Source organism: Elephas maximus, chromosome 8 (genome assembly GCF_024166365.1).
Source record: "Elephas maximus indicus isolate mEleMax1 chromosome 8, mEleMax1 primary haplotype, whole genome shotgun sequence".
NCBI classification, from domain to species: domain Eukaryota; kingdom Metazoa; phylum Chordata; class Mammalia; order Proboscidea; family Elephantidae; genus Elephas; species Elephas maximus.
Genome location: NC_064826.1, coordinates 132409028 through 132435021, shown reverse-complemented (window position 1 = coordinate 132435021; position 25994 = coordinate 132409028). Strand labels below are relative to the sequence as shown.

The following is a 25994-nucleotide window of genomic DNA, read 5'->3' as shown; positions in this document are numbered from 1 at the left end:
ACAAACAGAAACACAGGTTTGGCATTAGATGTGACAACAACATACAAAGTTAAGGTTCAGTCCAGTGACATTTTCTAGAAATTCAAATGGGAGTCAGGGATTTAATCCAGACCCATTACCCTTTTGAGTTATTAAGGCTATAGAAAAAAAAAAAAAACAGTTTAGATGAACAGAGCTAACTGTAATCATGAAACCTATTAGAGAAGCTTCAAGCAATTACAATATGAAACATTCATTAAATGTAAATATAGAATAGAGACCAAACATCATATTCATGTGAAAAAGGCTGAAAAGTTTTGTTACATATTTACTACAATAAAAATAGAGAGCAAACATTTAGAAATTTTCACAGCAATCTTAAAACAGCTTAAATGAAGTATAACTGACGAACACTAAACTTCATGTTTAAACTGTTTAATTGGGTAAGTTCTGACTTAAGTATAAAACCATGAAAATCAAGGTAAGAAATTCATCATCCCCCAAAGTTTTCCTAGTGCCCTTTTGTAATCAGTCTCCCCTGTCACAGTTTTGGCCCCCCACCTCCTCCAACCTCAGTCAACCACTAATCTGCTGTATACATATAGATATTAGCTTGCACTTTTGAGAATTTTAAATGAATTCATGATAGTGTGTATTCTTTTTTCTGGACTCCTTCATTCATCGTCATTATTCTGAGATTCTTCCATATTAATATATGTACCAACAGCTCATTTCATTTTATTGGTGAATAGAAGACCACTGAATGGATACACAAATTTTTGCTTGTGTAATCATCTGTTGATAGAGATTTGAGCTGTCTTCAATTTTCAGCTATTATGAATAATGCTGCTATGAAAATTCATGTACAAACCTTCGTACTTATCGTTAGCATGGCTGGGTCATATGGTACGTGTATAGTTAATTTCTTAAAAAACTGCAAAACTGTTTTCTAAAGTGGCTGTGCAACTTACATTCCAACAGCTGTGTAGACAGTTCCAGCTCCTCCATATCCTTGTCAGCACTAGTTATGGTCAACATTTTTTTATTTTAGCTATTGTAAGAGAAATTTTGTTGTGGTTTTGTTTCCTTTTCCTAGTGACAATGATGTTGAGTATTTTTTCATGTGACTTATTTGGTATATACCTTCTAAAGTGGGTATTCAAGCCTATTAACTATTTCTGAGGGGGCTGTTCATTTTCTTATTTAGTTTTGTAAGTTCTTCAAAAACATGTTTTGGGTAAAAACACTATCAGATACAGGCTTTGCAAATATTTCCTTCCCATTTGTTGCCTGACTTTTAATTTCCTCTAGAGTTTCTTTTTGAAAAGGTCAGATCTCACAAGTTGAAAGGACAGTGTCCTTCAGACCAACAGCTCATGCAGCACTTCATTCTCTGACTGTAGCCACCTGGAGCTAGTTTGGATCTCACAAGTTAAAAGAACACTGTCCTTCAGACTGCCAAATAGGCAGATGCCAGCTACAAGTTTGCAAGCCCACAAACACTCTAACTTCTGACTTGGTGGCTACAGATTCAGCAATTTCCCTCTACTCCTTCAGAACACCAGATGCAAGTTCAGGAGTCACCCCTCCCGCCTTGATCTGCTGGCTCCCACTTACTACTTTGGGTTCGATAATTCACTGGAACAACCAGAACTCATGCAAAGTGCTATACTTAAAATTATAGAAACTAATTGTAGGAAAAAAGGATACAAATGAACAGACACACAGGGTGAGGTCTGGGAGGGTTACCAGCATGGGGCTTTCGTGTCCAAAAAAGGAACACAGTACCCTCTAACATGCATGGGTATCTTTCACCAATTAGGCAGCTCATGAAACTTCCATATTCAGAGCTTTTACTGGGTGTCTCGTGCAATGCAAACTCAAGCCCTTCTCCCCTGAGGTCAGTAAATACTATGAGGTGATCACGAGCTATTACGCAGCATATCTTTGTGGGCTGGCCAGCCCCCACCACAGAGTCACCTCATCACCTCACTGGTATAACCTATTACTTAGGTATGGTCTGGAGTCCTTATCAAAGACACTCAAGTTCCAAGGTATTTTTAAAGATCATCTCTCAGAAACTACAGGCAAAGCCAAATTCTTTGGGTAAGGTTAAATTCTAAACACTACAACATCAAACCAAATTTGAGCATGACCACATAAATATGTAACTTCTCTGGATTGGTCTTTTCAACTCACTATAATACCTTAAGATTTATCCAAGTTGTTACATGTATAAACAGTTTGTTCTTTTGTAATACTGAGAAGCATTCCATGGTATAGACACCCTACAGTTTGTTTAGCAATTCATCATTTGAAGGACATTGAGACTGCTTCCATTGAGCTATTATTCATAAAGCTGCAATGAACATGTACCTGTTTTTTAGAACTTAAATTTTCATTTGTCAAGGACAAATGCCAGTGAATGCAATTGGTGAGTCATATCCTAAGTCCACTTTTAACTTTAAAAGGAACTATTTTCCAAAGTTTCCGTCAGTACCATATATGATCTAGTTTCTCCACAACCATACCAGCATTAGGTGTTATCACTACTCTTGATAAGGCAGGTCTTTTAGCAATAACTTCTCTGTTTTTTATCTTTAATCACCATTATTGAAAAATAACTTTGCTAAGTATAAGGTTATTGGTGTTTTTTTTGTTTTTGTTTTCATTCAGTCTTTTGAATATGGCATCCTAATGTCTTCTGGTCTTGTTTCTACTGGGAACTCAGTGTTAATCTTAGTGTGGCTCTCCTAAGCATGATGAATCATTTTTTCTTGACGCTTATAAGATTGTCTCTTAAACTTTCAACATTTTCATTATGATGCATCTAGGTGTAGATCTTTTTTCATTTATCCTTAGAGTTTGTTGGGCATCTTGGATGGATATGCTGGTGTTTTTCAACAAAGTTTAAAAGTTTTCAGTGATTTTTTTTTTTTTTTTTTTGAAGTTTTCCTGTGTGTTTCTCTTCTCTTGTTCTGGTACTCCCAATTATGTGCATGTTTATTCACATAACAGTATCCCACATTTCTTTGAGGTTTTGTTTTTTCACATTCTTTTTCCTTCTGTTCTTCAAATTACACAATCCATGTTAATCTATCTCCTAATTTGTTAATTCTTTCTCCTGTCAACTCAAATCTACCAATGATCACCAGAACTGAATTTTTAATTTTGGTTATTGTACTTCTCAACTACAGAATGTTCATTTGGTTCCTTCCCATAATTTTTCTTTACTAAAGTTTTCACTGTTACCATAAAAAAAAAGAAAAGAAAACCCACTGCTGTCAAGTCAATTCTGGCCCACAGCGACCTCACAGGTTCCAAGGCAGTAAATCTCTACAAAAGCAGACTGCCGCATCTTTCTCCCACAGAGCCGCTGGTGTTTTCAAACCTCTGTCTGACCTTTCAGTTAGCAGTCGATAGCTTTAACCACTGCGTCACCACAACTCATTATACTGTCTTTCAATTCTTTCAGAATTGTTTCCTCTAGTTCTTTGAAAATATTTATAATAGCTGCTTTGAAGACTGCTAAACCCAACTTCTGAGCCCACTTAAAGGGAGTTACTGTTGCCTGCTGCTATTCTCTTGTGTGGGTCACACTTTGTTATTTGTTTGCATATCTCAATTATCTATTGAACAATGGATGTTTCAGACAACATAATGTCAAATAGCTTCAAGGGCATTTGGTGAAAAGACTACCTTTTCTCCATTAAATTGCTTTTATATCTTAGTAAAAGATCAGTTTTGTGTATTTCCATAGATCTATGTCTGGGTTTTCTTTCACATTCTGTGTGTCTAGTCCTCTACCAATACCATGCTGTCTTGATTACCGTAGCTATAGCTGCCCTGGAGTCAACTCCAACGCATGGCAACCCCATGTATAGCAGAGTAGAACTTTGCTAAGTATGGTTTTTCAGTGGCTGATTTTTCTAAAGTAGTTGCCAGCCTTTCTTCCAGACTTCTGCTTGGCAGGCAAGTACACTACACATTTGTACCACCCAGGGACTCCAACTATATAGTAAGCCTTAACACTGGTTATAATGATTCCTACCACTTTACTTTTTTTTTTCCAAAATTATTTTAGCTATTCTACTTCCTTTGCCTTCCCATACAAATTTTAAAATAAGTTGGCTTATGTCTACAAAAACCTTGCTGGGATTGTGACCAGAATTCCATTAAACCTATAGATCAATTTGCAGAGAACTGACATCTTTACCATGTTGAGTTTAAATCAATAAACAGAGTATGTGTTTTTCTTTATTTAGGTCTTCTTCAATTTCTTTTGTCATCACTCTGTAATTTCAGAATACCAGTTCCATACATCTTTCGCAATTATTTCATTTTCTATGGGATGACTGTAAGTGGTACTGTGTTTTTAATTTTGGTTTTCATATGTTCATCGCTCGTGTAGAGAAATGTGATTGATATTTCTGTGTTCATTTTGTATACTGAAACCTTGCTGAAATCGCTTATTAGTTCTAGGAAGCTTCTGTAGATTCCTTGGAATTTTTTATACATACAATCATGTCATTTCAAATAAGGACGATTTTATTTCTTCCTTTCCAATTAGGATGCTGTGTAGTTCTTTTCCTTACCTTATTGTGCTGGCTAGAACTTCAGTACAGTATTGAGTAAGAGTGGTGAGAGCAGATATCTTTGCCTTGTTACCAACCTTAGGCAAAAAGCATTGTCTTTTAACATTAAGTATGATGTTCCCTGGAGATTTTTTTATACATGCTCTTTTATCAAGTTGAGGAAATTCACTACTTCTAGTTCAGAATTTTTATCTTGCATGGGCTGGAAGATTTTATCAAATGTTTTTCCTATACCAACTGATACCAACATATAATTTTTTTAGCCTGCTGATATGGTGGATTACACTGATTGATTTTTCAAGTACTGAACCAGTCTCACATGATGTATAATTCTTTGTATACATGAATGGTTTTCATTTGCCAGTATTTTCTTTAGTAGTTTTTCCTACTAAATTTATGGAAGATAAAGGTTTGTAGTTCGTTGGAAGTTGTTTTGTTTCTTTTTTGTACTATCTTTGTATGATTTAGTATCAGGGACATTAAAAAATGCACTGGGATGCTCCTTCCTATTTAATTTTCTGGAAGATACTGTGTAAAATCATTTTTAATCCTTTGAATGTATGGAAGGATTCTCTAGTGAAGACATCTGAGCTAGATTTCCTTTTTAGGAGCTTTTTAATTAAAATTCAATTTCTCTGTGTTGTTGCTGTTAGGTGCATTGAGTCAGTGCCGACTCATGGCGACCCTATAGAACAGAGTAGAACTGCCCCATAGGGTTTCCAAGGAGTGGCTAGTGGATTCAAGCTGCCAATCTTTTGGTTAGCAGCTATAACTCTTAACCACTACACCACAAGGGCTTCCTCTATGTCTATAGGCCCATTTGAATTACCTATATCATCTGTGAAGAATTGGTCCATTTCGTATAAAGTGTCAGATTTGTGAGCATAAAGTTGACGGTATCCCCTTATTATTCTTAAAGAATGCAGGATCTGATATTGGTGACTAGTCTTTATTTTTGGTCAATCTTGCTAGAAGTATACCAATGTTATTGATTATTTTCAAAGATCCAGCTTTTTATATTTCATTTTCTCTATTACATTTCTATTTCTGATTTTATCAGTTTCGCTTTTACCTTTATTTTCTTCTTTCTGCTTCTTATAGTTAGGTGCTTTTGAGTTGGTTCTGACTCATAGTGACACTATGGACAACAGAATGAAACACTGCCCCATGCCACCCTCACAATCGTTGCTATGTTTGAGCCCATTGTTGCAGTCACTGTGTCAATCAATCTCCTTGAGGGTCTTCCTCTCTTTCACTGACTCTCCAGTTACCAAGCATGATAAACTGGTCCCTGCTGATAACATGTTCAAACTATGTGAAGACGAAGTCTCGCCCTCTTCGCTTCTAAGGAGAACTCCAGCTGTACTTCTTCCAAGACAGATTTATGTGTTCTTCTGGCAATCCTTGGTATAGTCCATATTCTTTGCCAACACCATAATTCAAAGGCATCAATTCTTCTTCAGTCTTACTTTTTCACTGTCCAGCTTTCACATGCATATGAAGTGACTTAAAATACCACGGTGCAACTTAGTATTCAAATTGACATCTTTGGTTTTTAAAACTTTAAAAAGGTCTTTTGCAGCAGATTTGCTCAATGCACTACGTTCTTTGATTTCTTAACTCCTGCTTCCAGGGGCACTGACTGTGAATCCAAATAAAATGAAATCCTTGACAACTTCAATATATTTTCTCCATTCATCATGATGTTGCTTACTGGTCCAATTGTGAGGTTTTTTGTTTTATGCTGAAGTCTAATCTGTACTGAAGACTGCAGTCTTTGATCTTCATCAGTAAGTGCTTCAAGTCCTCTTCACTTTCAGCAAGGAAGTTTTGTTATTTGCATATCGCAAGTTGTTGATAAGTCTTCCTTCAATCCTGATGCTGTGTTCTTCTTCATACAGTCCAGGTTCTTGGATTATTTGCTCAGCATACAGATGAAGTATGGCTAAAGGACACACCCCTGACGCACACCTTTCCTGTTTTTTCAAACCACGCAGCATCCCCTTGTTCTGTTTGAATGACTGCCTCTTGATCTATGTACAGGTTCCTCATGAGCACAATTAAGTGTCCTGGAATTCTCTTTCTGCTTACTGTGGGTTTATTTTTCACTCTGCTAGTATCTTGAGGTAGAAAGTTAATAATGGATTTGAAATCTTTCCTCTTTTCTGATGTTTGCATTTAGTACTATAAATTTCCCTATAAGCATTAACTGCCTCCCATGTATGGTGTATTATTATTCCCATTCAGTTCTATACATTTTTTATGAACTTAAGTCTGAGACTTCTTCATTTACTCAAGCACTATTGGAGTTGTCTTACTAAGTTTCCAAGTGTTTGGCTGTTTTCCTGTTATCTTTCTGTTATTGATTTCCTTATGGTTGGAGAACATACTCTGTATAATTTCAATTATTTTAAATTTGTTCAAGTTATGACCCAGGAAATGGTCTATCTTTCTAAATGTTCCATGTCATTTGAAAAGAACGTGTATTCTCTAGGGGTGGGAGGAGTGTTCTACAAATGTCAATTTGATCCCGTTGGTTGATAGTGCTGTTCGGTTCTTCTATATCTGTGCTGACTTTCTGTGCAGAAGTTGTATCAATTGCTGACAGTGAGGTGAATTCCCCAACTATAATTGTGGGTTTGTCTATTTCTCTTTTCAGCTCTGTTAGTTTTTGTTTCAGGTACTTTGAGGTTCTTTTGTTTGGTGTGCCCACATTTAAGATCGCTGTCTTGTCTGTTTGATTGTTTTATCATTATATAAATGTTCCTCTTTGTTTCTAGCTATTTTCTTTGCTCTGGAATCTACTTTATCTGATACTAGTAGCACCATTCTTGCTCTGTTTTTATTAACATTTACATCATGTACGTTTTTCCACTCTTTATCAACTTACCTAAGGAGCCCTAGTGGCATAGTGGTTAAGTGCTTGGCTGCTAATTGAAAGGTTGGTGGTTCGAACCCACCAGCCACTCCAAAACAGACAGATGTGACAGTCTGCTTCCTTAAAGATTACAGCCTTGGAAACCCTATGGTGTAGTTTTACTCTGTCGCATAGGGTTGCTATGAGTCGGAATCAACTTGACAGCAACAGATCTTTTTAGGTATCAGCTACCTATATGAAGGTGGGTCAACTCAATATCAACTGGTTGGCTGATTGGTACTGTATTTGAAGCAGGTTTCTTGTAAAAAACACAAACAGGATTCTTGAATTCTGTTTGTTGTTTTTTAAATCCACTCTGCCAATTTGTATTTTAATTTTTGTATTCAGATCACATACACTTAAGGTAATTGATATACTAGGCTTAAGTCTATATTTATTTATTTTGCTTCCTCTGTTTCTGAATGAAAACTTAATATATGAATAAATCCCTGACAAAAACAGCAATGCAGAAAAATGGGGTAAGGTGGACAACTGCAATTGCTTAGAGAAAAACACAGAGTAATCAAGAAAAACAAAAGTAAAGATGAGATGGACAAAGACTGAATTATGGGCAGATGTAAGAAAGGTAAATATTTAAAAATATAAATCCTAATGAGAATGTTTTCGTGAGAGTGGTCTGGGAGGCATGATTTAGGAATCAGTATTCTTACTCACTTCCAAAGGTTAGGACCACTAAAGAGATACTCTTGAAAAATGTTTCAAAGTTGCCAACTCCTGAGTTAACCAGAGAAATAACATTCCCTAATGTTCATCTGTGCAGTACACAGTAACTCACCTGGGAAGCTCTGGCTTGGGAATTCTTCCTCCAATATCCACGGCTCCTCTCCTCGCTCCAGTCTGAAGATCACCTCTGGTTTGGTAACACAGTACCCTGTTAAAGAAAAACAATTTAGGACTTTGACCATGGTGCCTAGACTTCAGGGCCTCTGAAGAAGGAGGAAGTTTCTGGAGCTGTACAATGAAGGTGCTATTGGAACATCCCAGTGGAAAGGTAAACACAAATATTTCCCTGGTGCCAAAAAGTGATCAATTGACACTGACTCCCGAATCCCAATTTTACCATTATCTCTAATATCTTTATGATCTTAAAATATCATTACCGTCTACAAAGTGTCCGTGTGTTTCAATAATTAAAAGAATAAATGAATACTATTTGGAATTACACACTAGAAAGACCTTACCCACTGAGATGAGGTTGCTGTAGTTCTCCAGCATCACGTCTCTATAAAGGGACCTCTGAGTAGGGTCCAGGTGCTGCCACTCCTCTTGGGTGAAGCCCACAATCACATCTTTAAGTGACACTGATCCCTGGAATTTCTGTTCAATCTGAAATGTTCAGAATTAGATAACACGTAAAAAAAAATAAAAAAAGGGAACTAATTCTTCCTATGATTACTGTTCACAGCTTACCAAAAATAATTTACAAAACACCAATTTTACTTTGTACATTGTGGAAAAAAGAAAAATCTTAATAGAAATATTTTCTTAATATATTAAGTCAGTAATTCATGCTAAAAAAAAATTTTATCATGTCCTGGAACTATTTCAGTTGTTGGGAATACTAAGACAAAGTAATCCTGTATTAAAGGAGTTTATAACCTGGTAAGAAAACACATAACAAATACAGCAATATGTTACAAGGGCTAAGGTGAAAATACATACAAGATAAACTTAAGTTATAATAAGGAGCAAAATAAGTTCTATTTTGGACTTCACTGGGGAAGTACAGCCGTGGATTAAGAACAACACTGTGCTCTTCAAGAGCACAGGATGACGGCATAAGCAAAGGCATGGCCTGTAACACACATGGGAACTCAGGACAATAGCACTTGAGGAGTTGAGAATATGGCCTGGAGCTGTGATGAAAAAAAGGGCCATGGAGGTACTCTGAGAAAGAATTATGGAGCAATTTTAGACCAATAATCTAAGTATTAATCACTCATCATTTTCAAGAGTGTTCTGAAGCACTAAAGAAAATATATATTTACAAATTATACAAATACACTATCTATATATATATTATGAATTTTAACTTTACTCTTATTTAAATTTTAAAATACAGAAGGGCAGCCTAATGCTTTATTAGACTGTAATAATCATTCTAGGTTCTAACCCCTCAATTCAGAGACAATAAGTAGGATGTGTACAGAGTGATTAAGGGAAAGTTTTTGAAAATACTACACTTCAAGTATCTGTTAAACATATAGAGGAAGATGTCCAAATGGATGGTTTTGGACATACACTAGGATGCATGCCACTATTTTATGGATCACTGTTATGGAAAAAAGGAGAGCCAAAGAACAAATATGAATATATACTGGAATTATGTCACCAGATGCAGAAAAAATTCTCTTGAAAAAGTGAGGGAAAGGCCTTTTAGGGCAATGCAAAGCCACTTACATAAACCACTATAGTTGAAACTGAGATAAAAACAGGGCACTGATGATACTATGAGATATGCAGCAACAGAACAAACTCATCAATTCATTGAGCATAAGAAAGTATTTCCTCAGGCTATCTGCATGAACGGGTAATAGACTCACAAAGTGAGACTGAGAAATTAAGGTAAAAATAGACTGGGGCACAATGTTTTAGCAAGCTAGGACTTAAATATTCTGAATGTGAAACATAATACTGTAGGTATGCGATGAAAATAAAGATTTAAAAAATATTAATTTGGTGGCAGTTTAAGTCATCAAGAATGAACGAGAAGGATCTCTGAGAACTGAGAGAAAAAAGAGATAAAATTATCAAGAAAGGAATCTGAGAGAAAAACACTTTCTAAACCAGCTTGCAGAGAAAGAAAAGGTCATGAAGACCATGAAAGAATTTTCTGAAAGGCAAAACAAAGAATGAATAGTTTTAAAAACTAACAAGTGACCCCATGAGCACATCAGCAGATGCAGAAAAGCATGACAAAAATTCTAGGCAAATTAGAAATGAAAAGGAATTCCTTAATTATGATAAAAGGTTCTTACAAACACCTAAAGCAAACATCACACTTAATAGTGGAAGTAGAAAGTGTTCATTTTAAAAGTAGGACAAAGATAAGAAGTCTGTCATCTATAATTTTATTCAACGTTTTTCCAAGGTTTTTAGTGCAATAAGGCAAAAAAAAAATCATGTACACATAAAGTCAAAATCAAGTACATTTTAGGAACTGGATACAAGTTCAATATAACAAATTTTATATATTTCATTTTAGCAAAATCAAAAATTTTTAATTTTTAAAAGTGAAATTAATGTTAAAAAATATGAAAATCTCTTTACAAAGAGAATTACCATGTTTTCACACAGGTAACACGTGCGTTCTATGTTTTTTTTTGCCAAACACGCCCTCCCCCTGCAAGGTATTTTCATAAGCGTGCCATGGAATGGTTGGCAAAAAACGTAGAACACAGGCATTATTTGCATAAAAATATGGTACAAAGTACTATCTAAGGAAATGAAAGAAGACCCAAATAAATAGAGAGATGTAACAGATTCCAGGATGGGAAAGCTCAATATTATAAATACATCAATTCTCTCACACTCATTTATTGATTCACAGCAATCTCAACCAAAATCCCAGCAGATACTGTCGGATATTAGACAACCTAATCATAAAATATGTGAAAATGCAAAGCGTTAACAACAGACAACATAGTCTTGAAGAAATAAAGCCAAGAGCCATATTATCATGTATCGAGAATTACTATAAATGTACAATCATACAGGCATAAGAATTTCAAATTCATGACTGGAACAGAGTCCAAAAAGAGACCAACGCCTATATGGTCGCTTAATCTATGACAAGGGTGACAAAAGGACAATCATTTCAAATAATGCTTGCTTAATTTAATTATAATGGGAAACCTTGGTGGCGTAGTGTGGTTAAGTGCTACAGCTGCTAACCGAAAGGTCGGCAGTTTGAATCTGCCAGGCGCTCCTTGGAAACTCTATCGGGCACTATTACTCTGTCCTATAGGGTCACTATGAGTCGGAATCGACTCGACGGCAGTGGGTTTTTTTTTTTTTAATTGTAATGACTACACATTGCTACCTTTAATGTATACTGAAATTAATCTCAGTTCCTAGATCTAAATTTGAAAGGTAAAATAATTTGTAGGAAAGAGTTCATGAACTTGGTATATGCAAACATTTCTTAAAGAGAACATAAACTATATTATTCACACTATATTAACACAAAATATTCATGCTAAATTAAAAACACATCTTTACCAAAAGACAAAAAAAAAAAACACAACCCACACAGAGAAGATTTTCAGAATACATATCAAAGAACGTCTACCCCTACTATATAAAGAAATTCTAAAAACTAACGAGAAAAAAGAAAGGCAATCTCAATAGCAAAACTGGTAGCACACTGAACCTTTCAAACATGTCAGAAGACACTCGGCAAAAATTTGAATAGGCAATTTGCAAATAAGAAAATCCAAATGGAATAACATTTCTAAAGAGCTAAATAAAAATACCACCAGAGAGTTCCATCTCTAGAAAAAATATTCTTCTAAAATGAGTATATTTTCCAAACAATAAAAGTTCCAAAAGCCTGTCAACAGCACTCTTGGACAACAAGAAATATTATAGTTTTTCAGCCTGAAAGAGATTGATAAGATGTATAAAATTGGGGGAAATAGTGAGAAAGAAAAAAGAATTTAAAGCAACAACAGTAGTATCTTTGGGAATTTATGGCACACATAAAGTACATCCCAACAATACACAAAAGCAGAAGAGAGGGGTACATGAAGTTAATTCCTTTAAAGTTACTGCACTGTCTGTGAAGTGGCAAAGTACTAACTTAGGTTAGACAAAAGTAAATTAAGAGTGCATACTGTAATATTTAAACACTAAAAAAGACAAAATGGTATAATTAAAAAGTTATTAGAGAAAAACAAAGACAGAGGACAGACACTCCCTGACTTCAAGACTTACTATGAAGTGATCAAGGCAGTGTGTATTGATGATAGAACATACAAATGGATCAGTGGAACCAATAAACAGAGCCACATCAAAATAGTCAACTGATCTTTGACAAAGGAGCAAATGCAATTCAATGGAGAAAGGACAGCCTCTTCAACAAATGGTGCTGGAAGAACCTGACAGCCACATGCAAAAACAAATGAAGCTAGACACAGATATTACACCTTTCACAAAAACTAACTCAAAACAGATCACATATCTAAATGTTAAGTGCAAAACTGTACAACTTACACAAAATGGCAGAGTAGAAAGCTCTAGAGGTCAGTCTTTCCACCAAACAACTAAACTGGAAAGAGCAAGTAGAACCATTGGGCCTGGTAGTGAAGTGGTTAAGTGTTCGATTATTAACCAAAAGATTGGCAGTTTGAATCCACCAGCTGCTCCACTGAAACCCTATGGGGCAGTTCTACTCTGCCCTATACGATCACTGTGAGTTGGAATCGACTTGATCGCAACCGTTTTTTTTTTTCCGGGAACTCTGGAATTTGATCAGACAATTAAACCTACCAGAGAAGTACCAGATGAAGGGAATAAGACAGCAATCAGTAACCAAAAAGACTAACGAGAAAATTCTCCAATGTTCAGAAATTAACAGATACATTTCTAAACGAAAATCAGAAAAATACAACATATTTCAATTTTTGAGATACAACTAAAGCCACGCTTACAGTGAAATGTAGCCTTAAGTGAATATGTTAGAAAAGGCTAAGAAAAAAAATCAGGAAGTTCTTTTTCAGAAAAAGAACAAATTATACCCAAAGTAATAAGATGGAAGGACATATTACAGGTATTAACAAATAAAAATATGTATTCACAAAACAGAAAATACAAAGTCAAGCACATTTCTTCAAAAAGTTGAAAAGAATTGACAGTGCCCTGCAAGACTGATTGATTAAGATATATAGAGGAAGAAGACCCATTCACTGTTATCTGGCACAGATCTCATAGTCAATGAGAACATAATGAAGATGATACTAACTACGCCCACAAATCTGAAATTTTAAGACAATAAGAACAAATTCATGAAAAACACAACTTGCCAAAACTTATAAAATATAAACAAGAAATAAAAAACCTGATGTCCCATGTCCATTAAGGAAACTGAAACTACACTTTAAAACTTTCCCAGGAAGAAATCTCCTGGCACAGATAGCATCACAGGAAGAAAGGAATAGCACCAAAAATAAAACAAAATTTTGCAGAGAAAGGCAAAAGAAAATATGAATACACGTTATAAATTCAGCATAATCTTAATAATGAAACTTGACAGAAACATACCAAAAGAGAAATTACAGGTCAGCCTCTCTCGTGGATATAGATGCAAAAATCCTAAACAACATATTAACAAACTAAATCTGGCAATATATAAAAAGGATAACATATGATGACCAAGTTGAGTTTATTTCAGGAATACCAAGTTAGTTTTACATTTGAGGAAACAATCAGTGTTACTCGCCAAGTAAGAAAATAAAAGGCAAAAATCTTATGATAATCTCAAGAGATGCAGAAAAATCATTTTATAAAATTTAACAGGCATTCATGACAAAAATGTTAAATAACTAGGAATAGAATATCATCCTTGATGTAGAAAGAAATACAAAAAACATACAGCCAAGATCACATTGAAATGAAAGGTTTCCCTTTGAGAACAGAATCAAGACACTTACTACTTTTAATATTACATATTAGAGGACCTAGTAGTGTTAATAAAAAATTTTTTAAACGTACAAGAACTGGAAACAATAAGAGTAGCTATTATTGACAGATTTTATTATTTCTATATATAAAAAATCCAAATGAATGTACAGATAAATTATTCAATTTAATAAATCTACGTAGAAAAGTTGCTGGATATTAAGTCAATACATAAAAATCAATTCTATTTCTACATTTGAGCAGCATGCAATAGACAGTGCAATTAACAAAAATACCAAAAACATAAATGACTCTAATAATTTGTATGCAAGAACTTTACACAAAAAACTTTAAAAAGTACTAAATTGTGAGACTTACGTAACTGTAGAAAATACACCATGTTTATGGATTAGAAGACTCAGTATCATAATCATTTGTCTCAAATTTATTTACATATTCAATTCAGAGCCAAAAAAAAGTACCAGCAGGTTATTCGTTGAATGTTGACAGTATTTATAAGGAAATGCAAAAGGAGAACCAGAACACTGTGGTAGAAGAAAAATGTGGTAAGACTTATTATAATATGAGATATCAAGACTTTAGGTATGGTACTGGCACAAGAAGAGGGAGTCAACGAAATAGAAGATAGTGCAAAAAACAGACCCACAGGTATATGTGATTTATTACAAATATCATACTGTAAAACAGTGGGGAAGGGACAATCTTTTCAAAAATGATTTCAGATAAACTGTATGGAAAAAAAAAGTAACCTGATTACCACCTCAGAATAAAATAAATTATTAATTCCAAAGAAGAAGGCATAAAAGTGAAAGTCAAAACAATAAATACTCTTAAAAATAACAAAGGAGACTACCTTTCATGAATTTGGGAAAGGAAAATTAATGCTCAACAGGACACAAAGAATACTAAAAAAACATTTTAGGCTTTGTGGGCCAGACACCTGCTGTCACGATTATTCAACTCTAACACTGAATTACAGAGCAGTCTTTTTGTAAATGAATGAATGTGAATGAGATTTCAATAAAACTTTATTTATCCAAGCAGACAGGAGGTCAGATGTGGTCTGCAGGCCATAGTTTGCCACCCCGGATTCAGACTGTTAATACTAAGAATGTCTAATAAAGACATGATTTACAAAGTAAAAAGGCAAGCCAGAAAGTGGAAGGATATATTTTTAATTCATTTAACCAACAAAAGACTTTATATCCAAAGCAAACAAAAACAGCCCCACGTAGAGTACAAGTATGAAAGACAGAAAACTCAATAGAAAAAAATCACCAAGAGACTTTAACAAGTATATCACAAAAGAGATCATTATTATCAAAAGATGTATGAAAAGATGATCAACATCATTAGTCATTGGGGAAATGCAAATTAAAACCACTAGATTACCACAAGAAAGGCTAAAATATGTAAGACTGACAAGGCCAAATATTGCCCAGCATGACTATCCTCATATAATGCTGAAGAGTGTTAACTGATAAAAACATTTTGGAAAGCTGACATTACGTACTAGAGATAATTGTATGCACAACATATTACACAGCACTTTTACTCCTACGTATAAACTCAAAAGAAATACATTCATTCACATGTCCCCCAAAAGACAGGTGCAAGAATATTTATAGCAATTTGTTATACTGTGGTGGTTTCCAGTTACTAGGATGCTGGAAGCTATGCCACCAGTATTTCAAAAACCAACCTGGTCAACCATGGTGGACAAGTTTCAGCAGAGTTTCCAGACCAAGACAGACTAGGAGGGAAGGCCTGGAAATCTACAGGTTGTCCCCAGCTTACCATGGGGCTCCATCAGTCAACTCTATCTTAAGTTGGTCCTGATGTAAGTCAAATGCCTCTCTTTTTTGTTTTGTTTTCATTATTACTGCCTTTTATTAATAGTATCTTTATAAATCCAATCTTTGTCTTTGGGGGTTGGAAACAATACATATAAACTTAGTTATATTTTAATACACACATACATAAGAAATCACACAACTCATAAAAATTTACTCCAACGACGAAGAGTCGGAGGATGATGGCATTTTATCAGCTGTGGTAATAACTCCACTTGTGGAAGGTTCTGGATCATCTGGATTATCCCTGGAATGGAGACAGCATTTCTAGTCAGAAAATTAGTGAGACTTATCTATATGGTCCTTTTCTTTTTTTCTTCATATATTTCATGGTAACATCTCACTGCTTCCTGAATCTGCCTATAAACTTTAGCAAAGTGATCAGCATTTGGGTCCATGTTTTCAAGCAACTGTAGCCCCTGATTTAGTTTAGAAAACTAAGTTTATATGGCAGTGTTTTGAACAGTAAATCACAAAAACGAACATCTGCAAGTGAACATCTGAAAATAACATCAGCAAATTATGCACTACAAAATTGTACATAGACCTATCACTAATAATAAGATGTAACAAAAAATAAAAAAAAAGGATGGTCTTAAGAGCAGTTCGTTGTAATTTGAATACATCATACTTTGGGAACTACTTGTACATCTGAAAATTAGGCAATAAAAATATTATGGATAAAACAGAACCACATAAATGGAAAAACATACCATGATCACAGAGAGCTAGACTCAATATTGTGAAGATGTCAATTCTCCCCAAACCAATCTACAAATACAATGCAATCATGATCCAAACACCAACAGCATTCTTTAACAAGATGGAAAAACTAATCATTACCTTTATACGGAAAGGGAAGAGGCCCTGGATCAATAAAGCACTACTGAAGAAGAAGAAAGGAGGATTTGTACTACCTGACCTCAAAACCTACTGTACAGCAACCGTAGCCAGAACAACCTTGTACTGGTGCAATGGCAGACACACTGATCAATGGAACAGAATTGAGAACCCAGATGTAAATCCATCCATCTACGGTCACTTGATCTTTGACAAAGGCCTAAAGTCCATTAAATGAGGGAAAAGACAGTCTTTTTAACAAATGGTGCTGGTCAAACTGGCTGCCCATCTCCAAAAAAAATGAAACAGGACCCATACCTCACACCATACACAAAAACTAATTCAAAATGGATCAAAGACCTAAATATAAAACCCAAAACTATAAAAAGCATAGAAAAAAATAGGACCAACTCTAAAAACCAAAAAACCCAAACCCAGTGCCGTCAAGTCAATTCCGACTCATAGCAACCCTATAGGACAGAGTAGAACTACCCCATAGAGTTTCCAAGGAGCACTTGGCAGAAAATGAACTGCCGGCCCTTTGGTTAGCAGCTGTAGCACTTAACCACTACGCCACCAGGGTTTCTGGGATCAACCAGGATCAACTCCAGAGGCCCTAATACATGCCATAAACAGGATAGGAACCATAACTAACAATACACAAATACCAGAAGATAAGCTAGATAACTGGGATCGTCTAAAAATAAAACACTTATGCTCATCAAAAGACTTCACCAAAAGAGTAAAAAGAAACCCACAGACTGGGAAAAAAAAATTTGGCTATGACAAATCTGACAAAAGTCTTATCTCTAAAATCTCCAACACCTCTACAGCAAAAAGACAAATAATCCAATTAAAAAACAGGCAAAGGATACGAACAGACAATTCACCAAAGAAGACATTCAGACTGCTAACAGACACACGGTGTTGGCAAAGAATACAGGATACACCGTGGACTGCCAAAAGAACAAACAAATCTGTCTTGGAAGAAGTACAACCAGAATGCTCCTTAGAAGCACGGATGGCAAGACTACGTCTCACATACTCTGGATGTGTTATCAAGAGGAATCAGTCCCTAGAGAAGGACACCATGCTTGGTAAAGCAGAGGGTCCACGAAAAAGAGGAAGGCCCTCAAAGAGATACACAGTGGGTATAACAATGGGCTCAAGCATAACGAGAATTGTGAGGATAGCGCAGGACCAGGCAGTGTTTTGTTCTGTTGTACACAGGGTCTTTATGAGTTGGAAATGACTCGTTGGCACCTAACAACAACAACAACAGACACATGAGGAAATGTTTGCAATCACTAGCCATTAGAAAACTGCAAATCAAAACTACAATGCGATACGATCTCACCCTGACATTACTGGCACGAATCAAAAACAGAAAATAACAAAGGTTGGAGAGGCTGCAGGGAGACTGGAACTCTCAAGCACTGCAGGTGGGAACGCAAAATAGTAAAACCATTTTGGAAAATGGTATGATGCTTCCTTAAAAAGCTAGAAATAGAAACACCATATGATTCAGCAATCCTACTCCTAGGAATATATTCTAGAGAAATAAGAGCCATCACATGAATAGATATATGCACACCCATGCTCACTGCAACATAATTCACAATAGCAAAAACATGGAAACAACCTAAGTTCCCATCAACAGATGAATGGATAAACTATGGTACATACACACAATGGAATACTATGCAACAGTAAAGAACAACGGTGAATCTGCAAAACATCTCACAACATGAATGAATCTGGAGGACATTATGCTGAGTTGAAAAAGTCAATCATAGGACAAATACTGTTTGAGATCACTATTATAAAACCTCATAAAAAGGTTTACACACAGAAAGAAACAATCTTTGATGGTTATGAGGGAGGGGAGGGATAACGATGGAATAAAACTATACAGACACTAAACTTTGGTAAAGGGTAAGACAGTACACATTACTGGGAAAGCCAGTACAACTTGACCAAGGCAAGGTCATGGAAGCTTTATAGATACATCCAAACTCCCTGAGGGGCTGAACTGCTGGGCTGCGGGCTGTGGGGAGCATGGTCTCGGGGAACATCTAGCTCAACTGGCGGAACAGTTTATAAAGAAAATGTTCTACATCCTACTTTGGTTAATAGCATCTGGGGTCTTAAAAGCTTGTAACTGGCCATCGAAGATACTCCACTGATTCGACCAAGTCTGGAGCAAGGGAGAATGAAGAAAATCAAAAACAGAAGGGAAAGACTAGTCCAAAGGACTAATGGACCACAACTTCCATAGCCTCTACCAGACTGAGTCCAGCACAACTAGATGGTGTCTGGCTACCACCACTGACTGCTCTGACAGGGATCACAATAGAGGGTCCCCAATGCAGCTGGAGATAAACATAGAACAAAATTCTAACTCGCAAAAAAAAAAAAAAAAAGACCAGATTTAGTGGTCTGAGAGAGACTGGAGAAACCCCCAAGAGTATGGCCACCAGATACCCTTTTAACTCAGTACTGAATTCACTCCTGAGCTTCACCCTTCAGTCAAAGATTAGACAGGCCCATAAAACAAAATGAGACTAAATGGGCACAGGAGCCAAGGGGCAAGGACAAGAAGGCAGGAGGGGACAGGAAAACTGATAATGGGGAACCCAAGGTCAAGACGTGGAGAGTGTTGACATGTCATGGGGTTGGCAGCTAGTGTCACAAAACAGTACGTGTATCGTTTAATGTCAAACTGATATTCTCTGTAAAATATCATCTAAAGCACAATAAAACAAAAATTATGGATAACAACAAAATATTGTCCAATAGACTGCTGGAAGATGAGCCCCTCAGGTTGGAAGGTACTCAAAATATGACTGCAGAAGAGCTGTCTCCTCAAATTAGAGTCAATCTTAATGAAATGGCTGGGGTGAAGCCTTCACCTGCTGATATGGCAACACTCAATATGAGAAGTAACAACTGCGAACACCCATGGAATACCTGAAGAATGAATCAAGGAAAACTGGAAGTGGTCAAATCTGAAATGAAATGCTTGGAAGACTGATATCCTAGGTATTAGTGAGCTGAAACGGACTGCTATTGGTCATTTGGAATCCAACAATCACATGACCTACTATGCTGGAACTGACAAACTGAAGAAGAATGGAGTTGCACTTATGGTTAAATAAGAACATTTCAAAAGATCAGCAGTAAGGTGGGGCCAAGAAGGCGGAACAGCCAGATGCTACCTGCGATACCCCTTACAACAAAGAAACAAAAAAAAAACATGTAGAACAATTATATTTATAACAAGCTAGGAGCCCTGAACATGAAACACAAAGTTAGAAAACAGACTAAGCGACACGGGGAGGGAGAGATGGTTAAGAAGTGGAGACAAGTCACCGGACCTGAATCGCTGGGATCTCTCAGGCACTATTCCCAAGAGGGGCTGCAGTGGGCTGGTGGGAGTATTCAGCCACAGTTTCCTCAGGGAGAAGCAGACAGCCACATAGCCTACTAACACCTCCGGAACCAGAGAAGTAAGGAGCTCTCGGCAAAACCTAAGTACTTGCGTATATTTTACTGCGCCCCCACCCCCCAAGCTGGCTTCGGTGGCTGTTGATTTCCCTGGGCCAGAGATAGGTCGTATTGAGTGCCCAGAGCCATTCTCCTGGCCTTGGAGTAGGAATAAATTCACAGTTCGGGGAAGAGATAATTTGCCAGCTCCACTAACCAGGGAAGCTCAGGACAGAAGCAGCTCCTGTCCAGGTATAACCCCTTGCTGCAATCAGATACCCGTACCTATACCAATCACCATGACCCCTCAAAGACTGTCGGACAAAACCTGTACCACACAACTGATGATCAGCTACCTGGACACCTAAACTGAAATCATACCAGAAAAGTGAATGGACTCCTAGACTGATATACCTGATAACAGCTCTAGCCATCTGGGGATGGGACATCAGAGCTCCAAAGGCAAAAATAATCAAGCTAGCTCACTCAAGCAACCCATTGAGAATATCAAAACAACGCAAGAAGCTACGATACCGTAAGCAAACATAAAAAAAACTAATACAATAACTTATAGACGGCTTGGAGACAACAGTCGATGTCAAGTCACATAAAGAAACACACGATGATCACCTCAAAAAGCTCTCAAAAAAAAAAATCAACACATCTTCTGCGTGAAGGTGCCCTCCTAGAATTACTGGTTGCAGAATTCAAAAGCTTAATATTCAGAACTCTTAAAGACATCAGGAACAGGGCAAAGAAATCAAACACTTGGAAACCGAACAATACCGTGCTCAAAAATGACTGGGTGATAGAATACATTAAGGATGGAATGAAGAAATTCACAGAATCCAATAAGAATGAAAACACTTCCTATAAGAACCTTTAAACCCAGTGCCGTCGAGTCGATTGCGACTCATAGCGACCCTATAAGAACCTTAAGGACATGCTGAAAGCAGTGCTCAGAGGTCAATTTATAGAAATAAAAGCACACATACAAGATGAAAGACCAAAATCAAAGAATGATCTCTACGACGCAAACAAACAGAAAGACAGCAATAAAAGAAACTCTCAGGCTCCAGAAGAAAGCAAATAATAAAAATTAGAGCAGAATTAAATGAAATGGAACACAGAAAAACAACTGAAAGAATTAATAAGGCCAAAAGCTGGTTCTTTAAAAAAAAAAAAACTAACAAAATCGATAAACTATTGGATAAACTGACAAAAGAAAAACAGGTGAGGAAGCAAATAACCCAAATAAGAAATGAGATGGGCGATATTACAACACACCCAACCAAAACTAATAGAATCACATCAGATCACTATAGAAAACTGTACTCTAACAAATTTCAAAACCTACAAGAAATAAATGTATTTCTAGAAACACACTTACCTGAAGTAACACAAACAGAGGTAGAACAACTAAACAGACCCATAACAAAAGAAGAGATTGAAAAGGTAACCAAAAAACTCCTAACAATAAAAACCTCTGGCCTGGACTGCTTCACTGCAGAGTTCTACCAAACTTTCAGAAAGCAGTTAACACCACTACTACTAAAGGTATTTCAGAGCATAGAAAAGGAGGAATACTCCCAAACTCATTCTATGAATCCAGCATATCCCCGATACCAAAACCAAGTAGACACCACCAAAAAAGAAAATTACAGACCTACATCCCTCATTAACATAGATGTAAAAATCCTCAATAAAAATCTAGCCAAGAGAATTCAACAACGTATCAAAAAAATAATTCACCATGACCAAGTGGGATTTATACCATGCATGCAGGGATGGTACAACATTAGAAAAACAATTAATGTAATCCATCATATAAAAAAAACAAAAGACAAGAAATACATGATTTTATTAATTGATGCAGAAAAGGCGTTTGACAAAGTTCAACATCCATTCATGAAAAAAACTCTCAGCAAAATCGGGAATAGAAAGAAAATTCCACAACATAATAAAAGGCATTTATACAAATCCAATAGCTATCATCATCCTAAATGGAGTCTGAAAGCATTCCCCTTGAGACCGGGATCCAGACAAGGATACCCTTTATCAACAGTCTTATCCAACATTGTGCTGGAGGTCCTAGCCAGAGCAATTAGACTAGATAAAGAAATAAAGAGCAACCAGATTGGTACGGAAGAGGTAAAAGTATCTCTATTTGTAGACGACATGGTCTTGTACACAGAAAACCCTAAGAATCCTCAAGAAAACTACTGAAACTAATAGAAGAGTTCAGCAGATTATAAGGATACAAGATAAATACAGAAAAATCACTTGGATTCCTTTACACCAACAAAAAGAACATCAAGCAGGAAATCACCAGATCAATACCATTTACAGTAGCCCCAAGAAGATAAGATACTTAGGAATATATCTTACCAGAGACGTAAAAGACCTATACAAAGAGAACTACAAGACACTATTGCAAGAAACCAAAAGAGACAGACATAAGTGGAGAAAAGCATACCTTGCTCATGGATAGGAAGACTTAACATTGTAAAAATGTCTATTCTGCCAAAAGCGATCTATAGATGCAATGCAATTCTGATTCAAATTCCAACAACATTTTTTAATAAGATGGAGAAACAAATCATCAACCTCACATGTAAGAGAAAGAGGTCCTAGATAAGTAAAGCATTACTGAAAACAAAGAACAAAGTGGGAGGCCTCACTCTACCTGAGTTTAGAACCTATTATACCGCCACAGTAGTCAAAACAGCCTGGTACTGGTACAGCAACAGATACACAGACCAATGGAACAGAATTCAGAATCCAGACATAAATCCATCTACATATGAGTAGCTGATATTTGACAAAGGCCCAAAGCCAGTTAAACGGGGAAATGACAGTCTGTTTAACAAATGGTGCTAGCACAACTGGATATCCATTTGCCAGAAAATGGAACAAGACCCATGCCTCACACCATGCACAAAAACTAAACCCAAGGGATCAAAGACATAAATATAAAATCTAAAATGATAAAAATCATGGAAGATAAAACAGGCACAACATTAAGAGCCGAAATATATGGCATAAGCAGTATACAAAACATTACTACCAATACGGAAGAGAAACTAGATAACTGGGTGCTCCTAAAAATCAAACACCCATGCTCATCCAAAGACTTCACCCAAAGAGTAAAAAGATTACCTTGACATTTCCAATGAGTGTCTCATCTCTAAAACCTACATGATACTGCAAAAACTCAACTACAAAAAGACAACCCAATTAAAAAATGGGAAAAGGATATGAACAGGTACTTCACTAAAGAAGACATTCAGGTAACTAATAGACACGAGGAAATGCTCACAATCATTAGCCATTACAGAAATGCAAATCAAAACTACAATGAGATTCTACCTCACTCCAACAAGGCTGTCAATAATACAAAAAACAAAAAATAATAAATGTTGGAGAGGTTGTGGAGAGACTGGAACACTTACACACAGCTGGTGGGATTTTAAAATGGTACAAGCACTTTTGAAATCAATCCGGTGCTTCCTTAAAAAAACTAGAAATAGAATTACCATACTATCGATCAATTCCACTTCTTGGAATATATCCTAGAGAATTAAGAGCCTTTATACGAATAGATACATATTCACACCCATTTTCATTTCAGCACTGTTTACAAAAGCAAAAAGATGGAAGCAACCAAGGTGCCCATCAATGGATGAATGGATAAATTATGGTATATTCAAACAATGGAATACTACGCATCGATGAAGAAGAGTGATGAACCTGTGAAACCTTTCATAACATGGTGGAATCTGGAAGGCACTGTGCTGAGTGAAATTACTCAGTTGTAAAAGGACAAATATTGTGTAAAACTACTATTATTGCACCTCGACATAAAGAAAATAAAAATCCTCACAACTGGACCAATGAGCAACATCATGATAAACGGAGAAAAGATTGAAGTTCTCAAGGATTTCATTTTACTTGGATCCACAATAAACAACCATGGAAGCAGCAGTTAAGAAATCAAAAGTTGCATTGCATTGGGTAAATATGCTGCAAACGACCTCTTTAAAGTGTTGAAGAGGAAAGATGTCACCTTGAAGACCAAGGTGCGCCTGACCTAAGCCATGTTATTTTCAATCACATCATATGCATGTTAAAGCTGGACAATGAATAAGGAAGACTGAAGAACTGATGCCTTTGAATTGTGGTGCTGGTGAAGAATACTGAATATACCATGGACTGCCAAAAGAATGAACAAATCTGTCTTAGAAGAAGTAAAACCAGAATGCTCCTCAGAAGCAAGGATAGTACTGCATCTTACATACTTTGGACATGTTGTCAGGAGGGATCAGTCCCTGGAGAAGGACATCATGCTTGGCAGAGTACAGGGTCAGCGGAAAAGAGGAAGACCCTCAACAAGGTGGATTGACACAGTGGCTGCAACAATGAGCTCAACCATAACGATTATAAGGATGGCACAGGACCAGGCACTGTTTCGTTCTGTTGTGCATAGGGTTGCTATGAGTCAGAACTGACTACACGGCACCACACAACAGCAACAACTATTACAATAACTGGAGAAATTAAACAGAGAGGAAAATATTCTTTGATGGTTATGAGAGGAGGAAGGAAGGGGGTTTTCACTAATTAAAAAAAAAAAAATTTTTTTTTTTATAATTAGATAGTAAAAAACCAAACCCAGTGCTGTTGAGTCAATCCCCACTCATAGCGACATTATACGACAGAGTAGATAAGAATTATTTTAGATGAAGGGAAGACAACACAATACAGGTGAGGTGAGCACAACTGGACTGAACTAAAAGCAAAGAAGTTTCCTGAATAAACTGAATGCTTCAGTGGCCAGCGTAGCACGGTCGGGGGTTTGGGGACTATGGTTTCAGGGGACATCTAAGTCAATTAACATAATAAAATCTATTAAGAAAACATTCTGCAACCCACGTTAGAAAGTGTCCTCTGGGGTCTTAAAGGCTAGCAAGCGGCCATCTAAGGTGCATCAAAGGGTCTCAACCCACCTGGAGCAAAGGAGAATGAAGAACACCAAAAATACAAGGCAATTATGAGCTCGAGACAGAAAGGACCACATAAACCAGAGACTACATCAGCATGAGGCCAGAAGAACTAGAAGGTGCCCGGCTACACCCGATGACTGCCCTGACAGGGAACACAACAGAGAACCCCTGAGGGAGCAGGAGAGCAGTGGGATGCAGACCCCAAATTCTCGTAAAGAGACCAGACTTAATGGTCAGAATGAGACTAGAAGGACCTCAGAGGTCATGGTCCCAGACCTTCTTTTAGCCCAAGACAGGAACCATTCCCAAAGCCAACTCTTCAGACAGGGGTTAAACTGGACTATGGGATAGAAAATGACACAGGTGAAGAGTGAGCTTCTGGGATCAATTAGACACATGAGACCTTGTTGCCATCTCCTGTCCAAAGGGGAGATGAGAGGGCAGACGGGGTCAGAAGCTGGCTAAATGGACATGAAAATAGAGAGTGGAGGGAAGGAGTGTGTTGTCTCATTAGAGGAAGAGCAATTTGGAGTATGTAGCAACGTGTACATAAATTTTTCCATGAGAGACTGACTCAATTTGTAAACTTTCACTTAAAGCACAATAGAAAGTGAAAAAAAAGAACACTTCAAGATATACCTTGAAATACAACTCTGTCAGT

At 36.7% G+C, this 25994-nt stretch overlaps 1 protein-coding gene across 6 annotated transcripts in view; it reads right to left on the bottom strand.

Annotated features, from left to right (window-relative positions):
* LOC126082242 (zinc finger protein 33B-like) overlaps positions 1-25994 on the bottom strand; it is a 95192-nt gene that overhangs the window by 26131 nt on the left and 43067 nt on the right. For all 6 annotated transcript variants that reach the window (XM_049894684.1, XM_049894685.1, XM_049894681.1 and 3 more), the window contains 2 exons: positions 8694-8838; positions 8288-8383 (listed from right to left, as the gene is read on the bottom strand). In XM_049894684.1, the coding sequence (XP_049750641.1) occupies positions 8288-8383; positions 8694-8838 (241 nt within the window). The remainder of the gene's footprint in view (positions 1-8287; positions 8384-8693; positions 8839-25994) is intronic.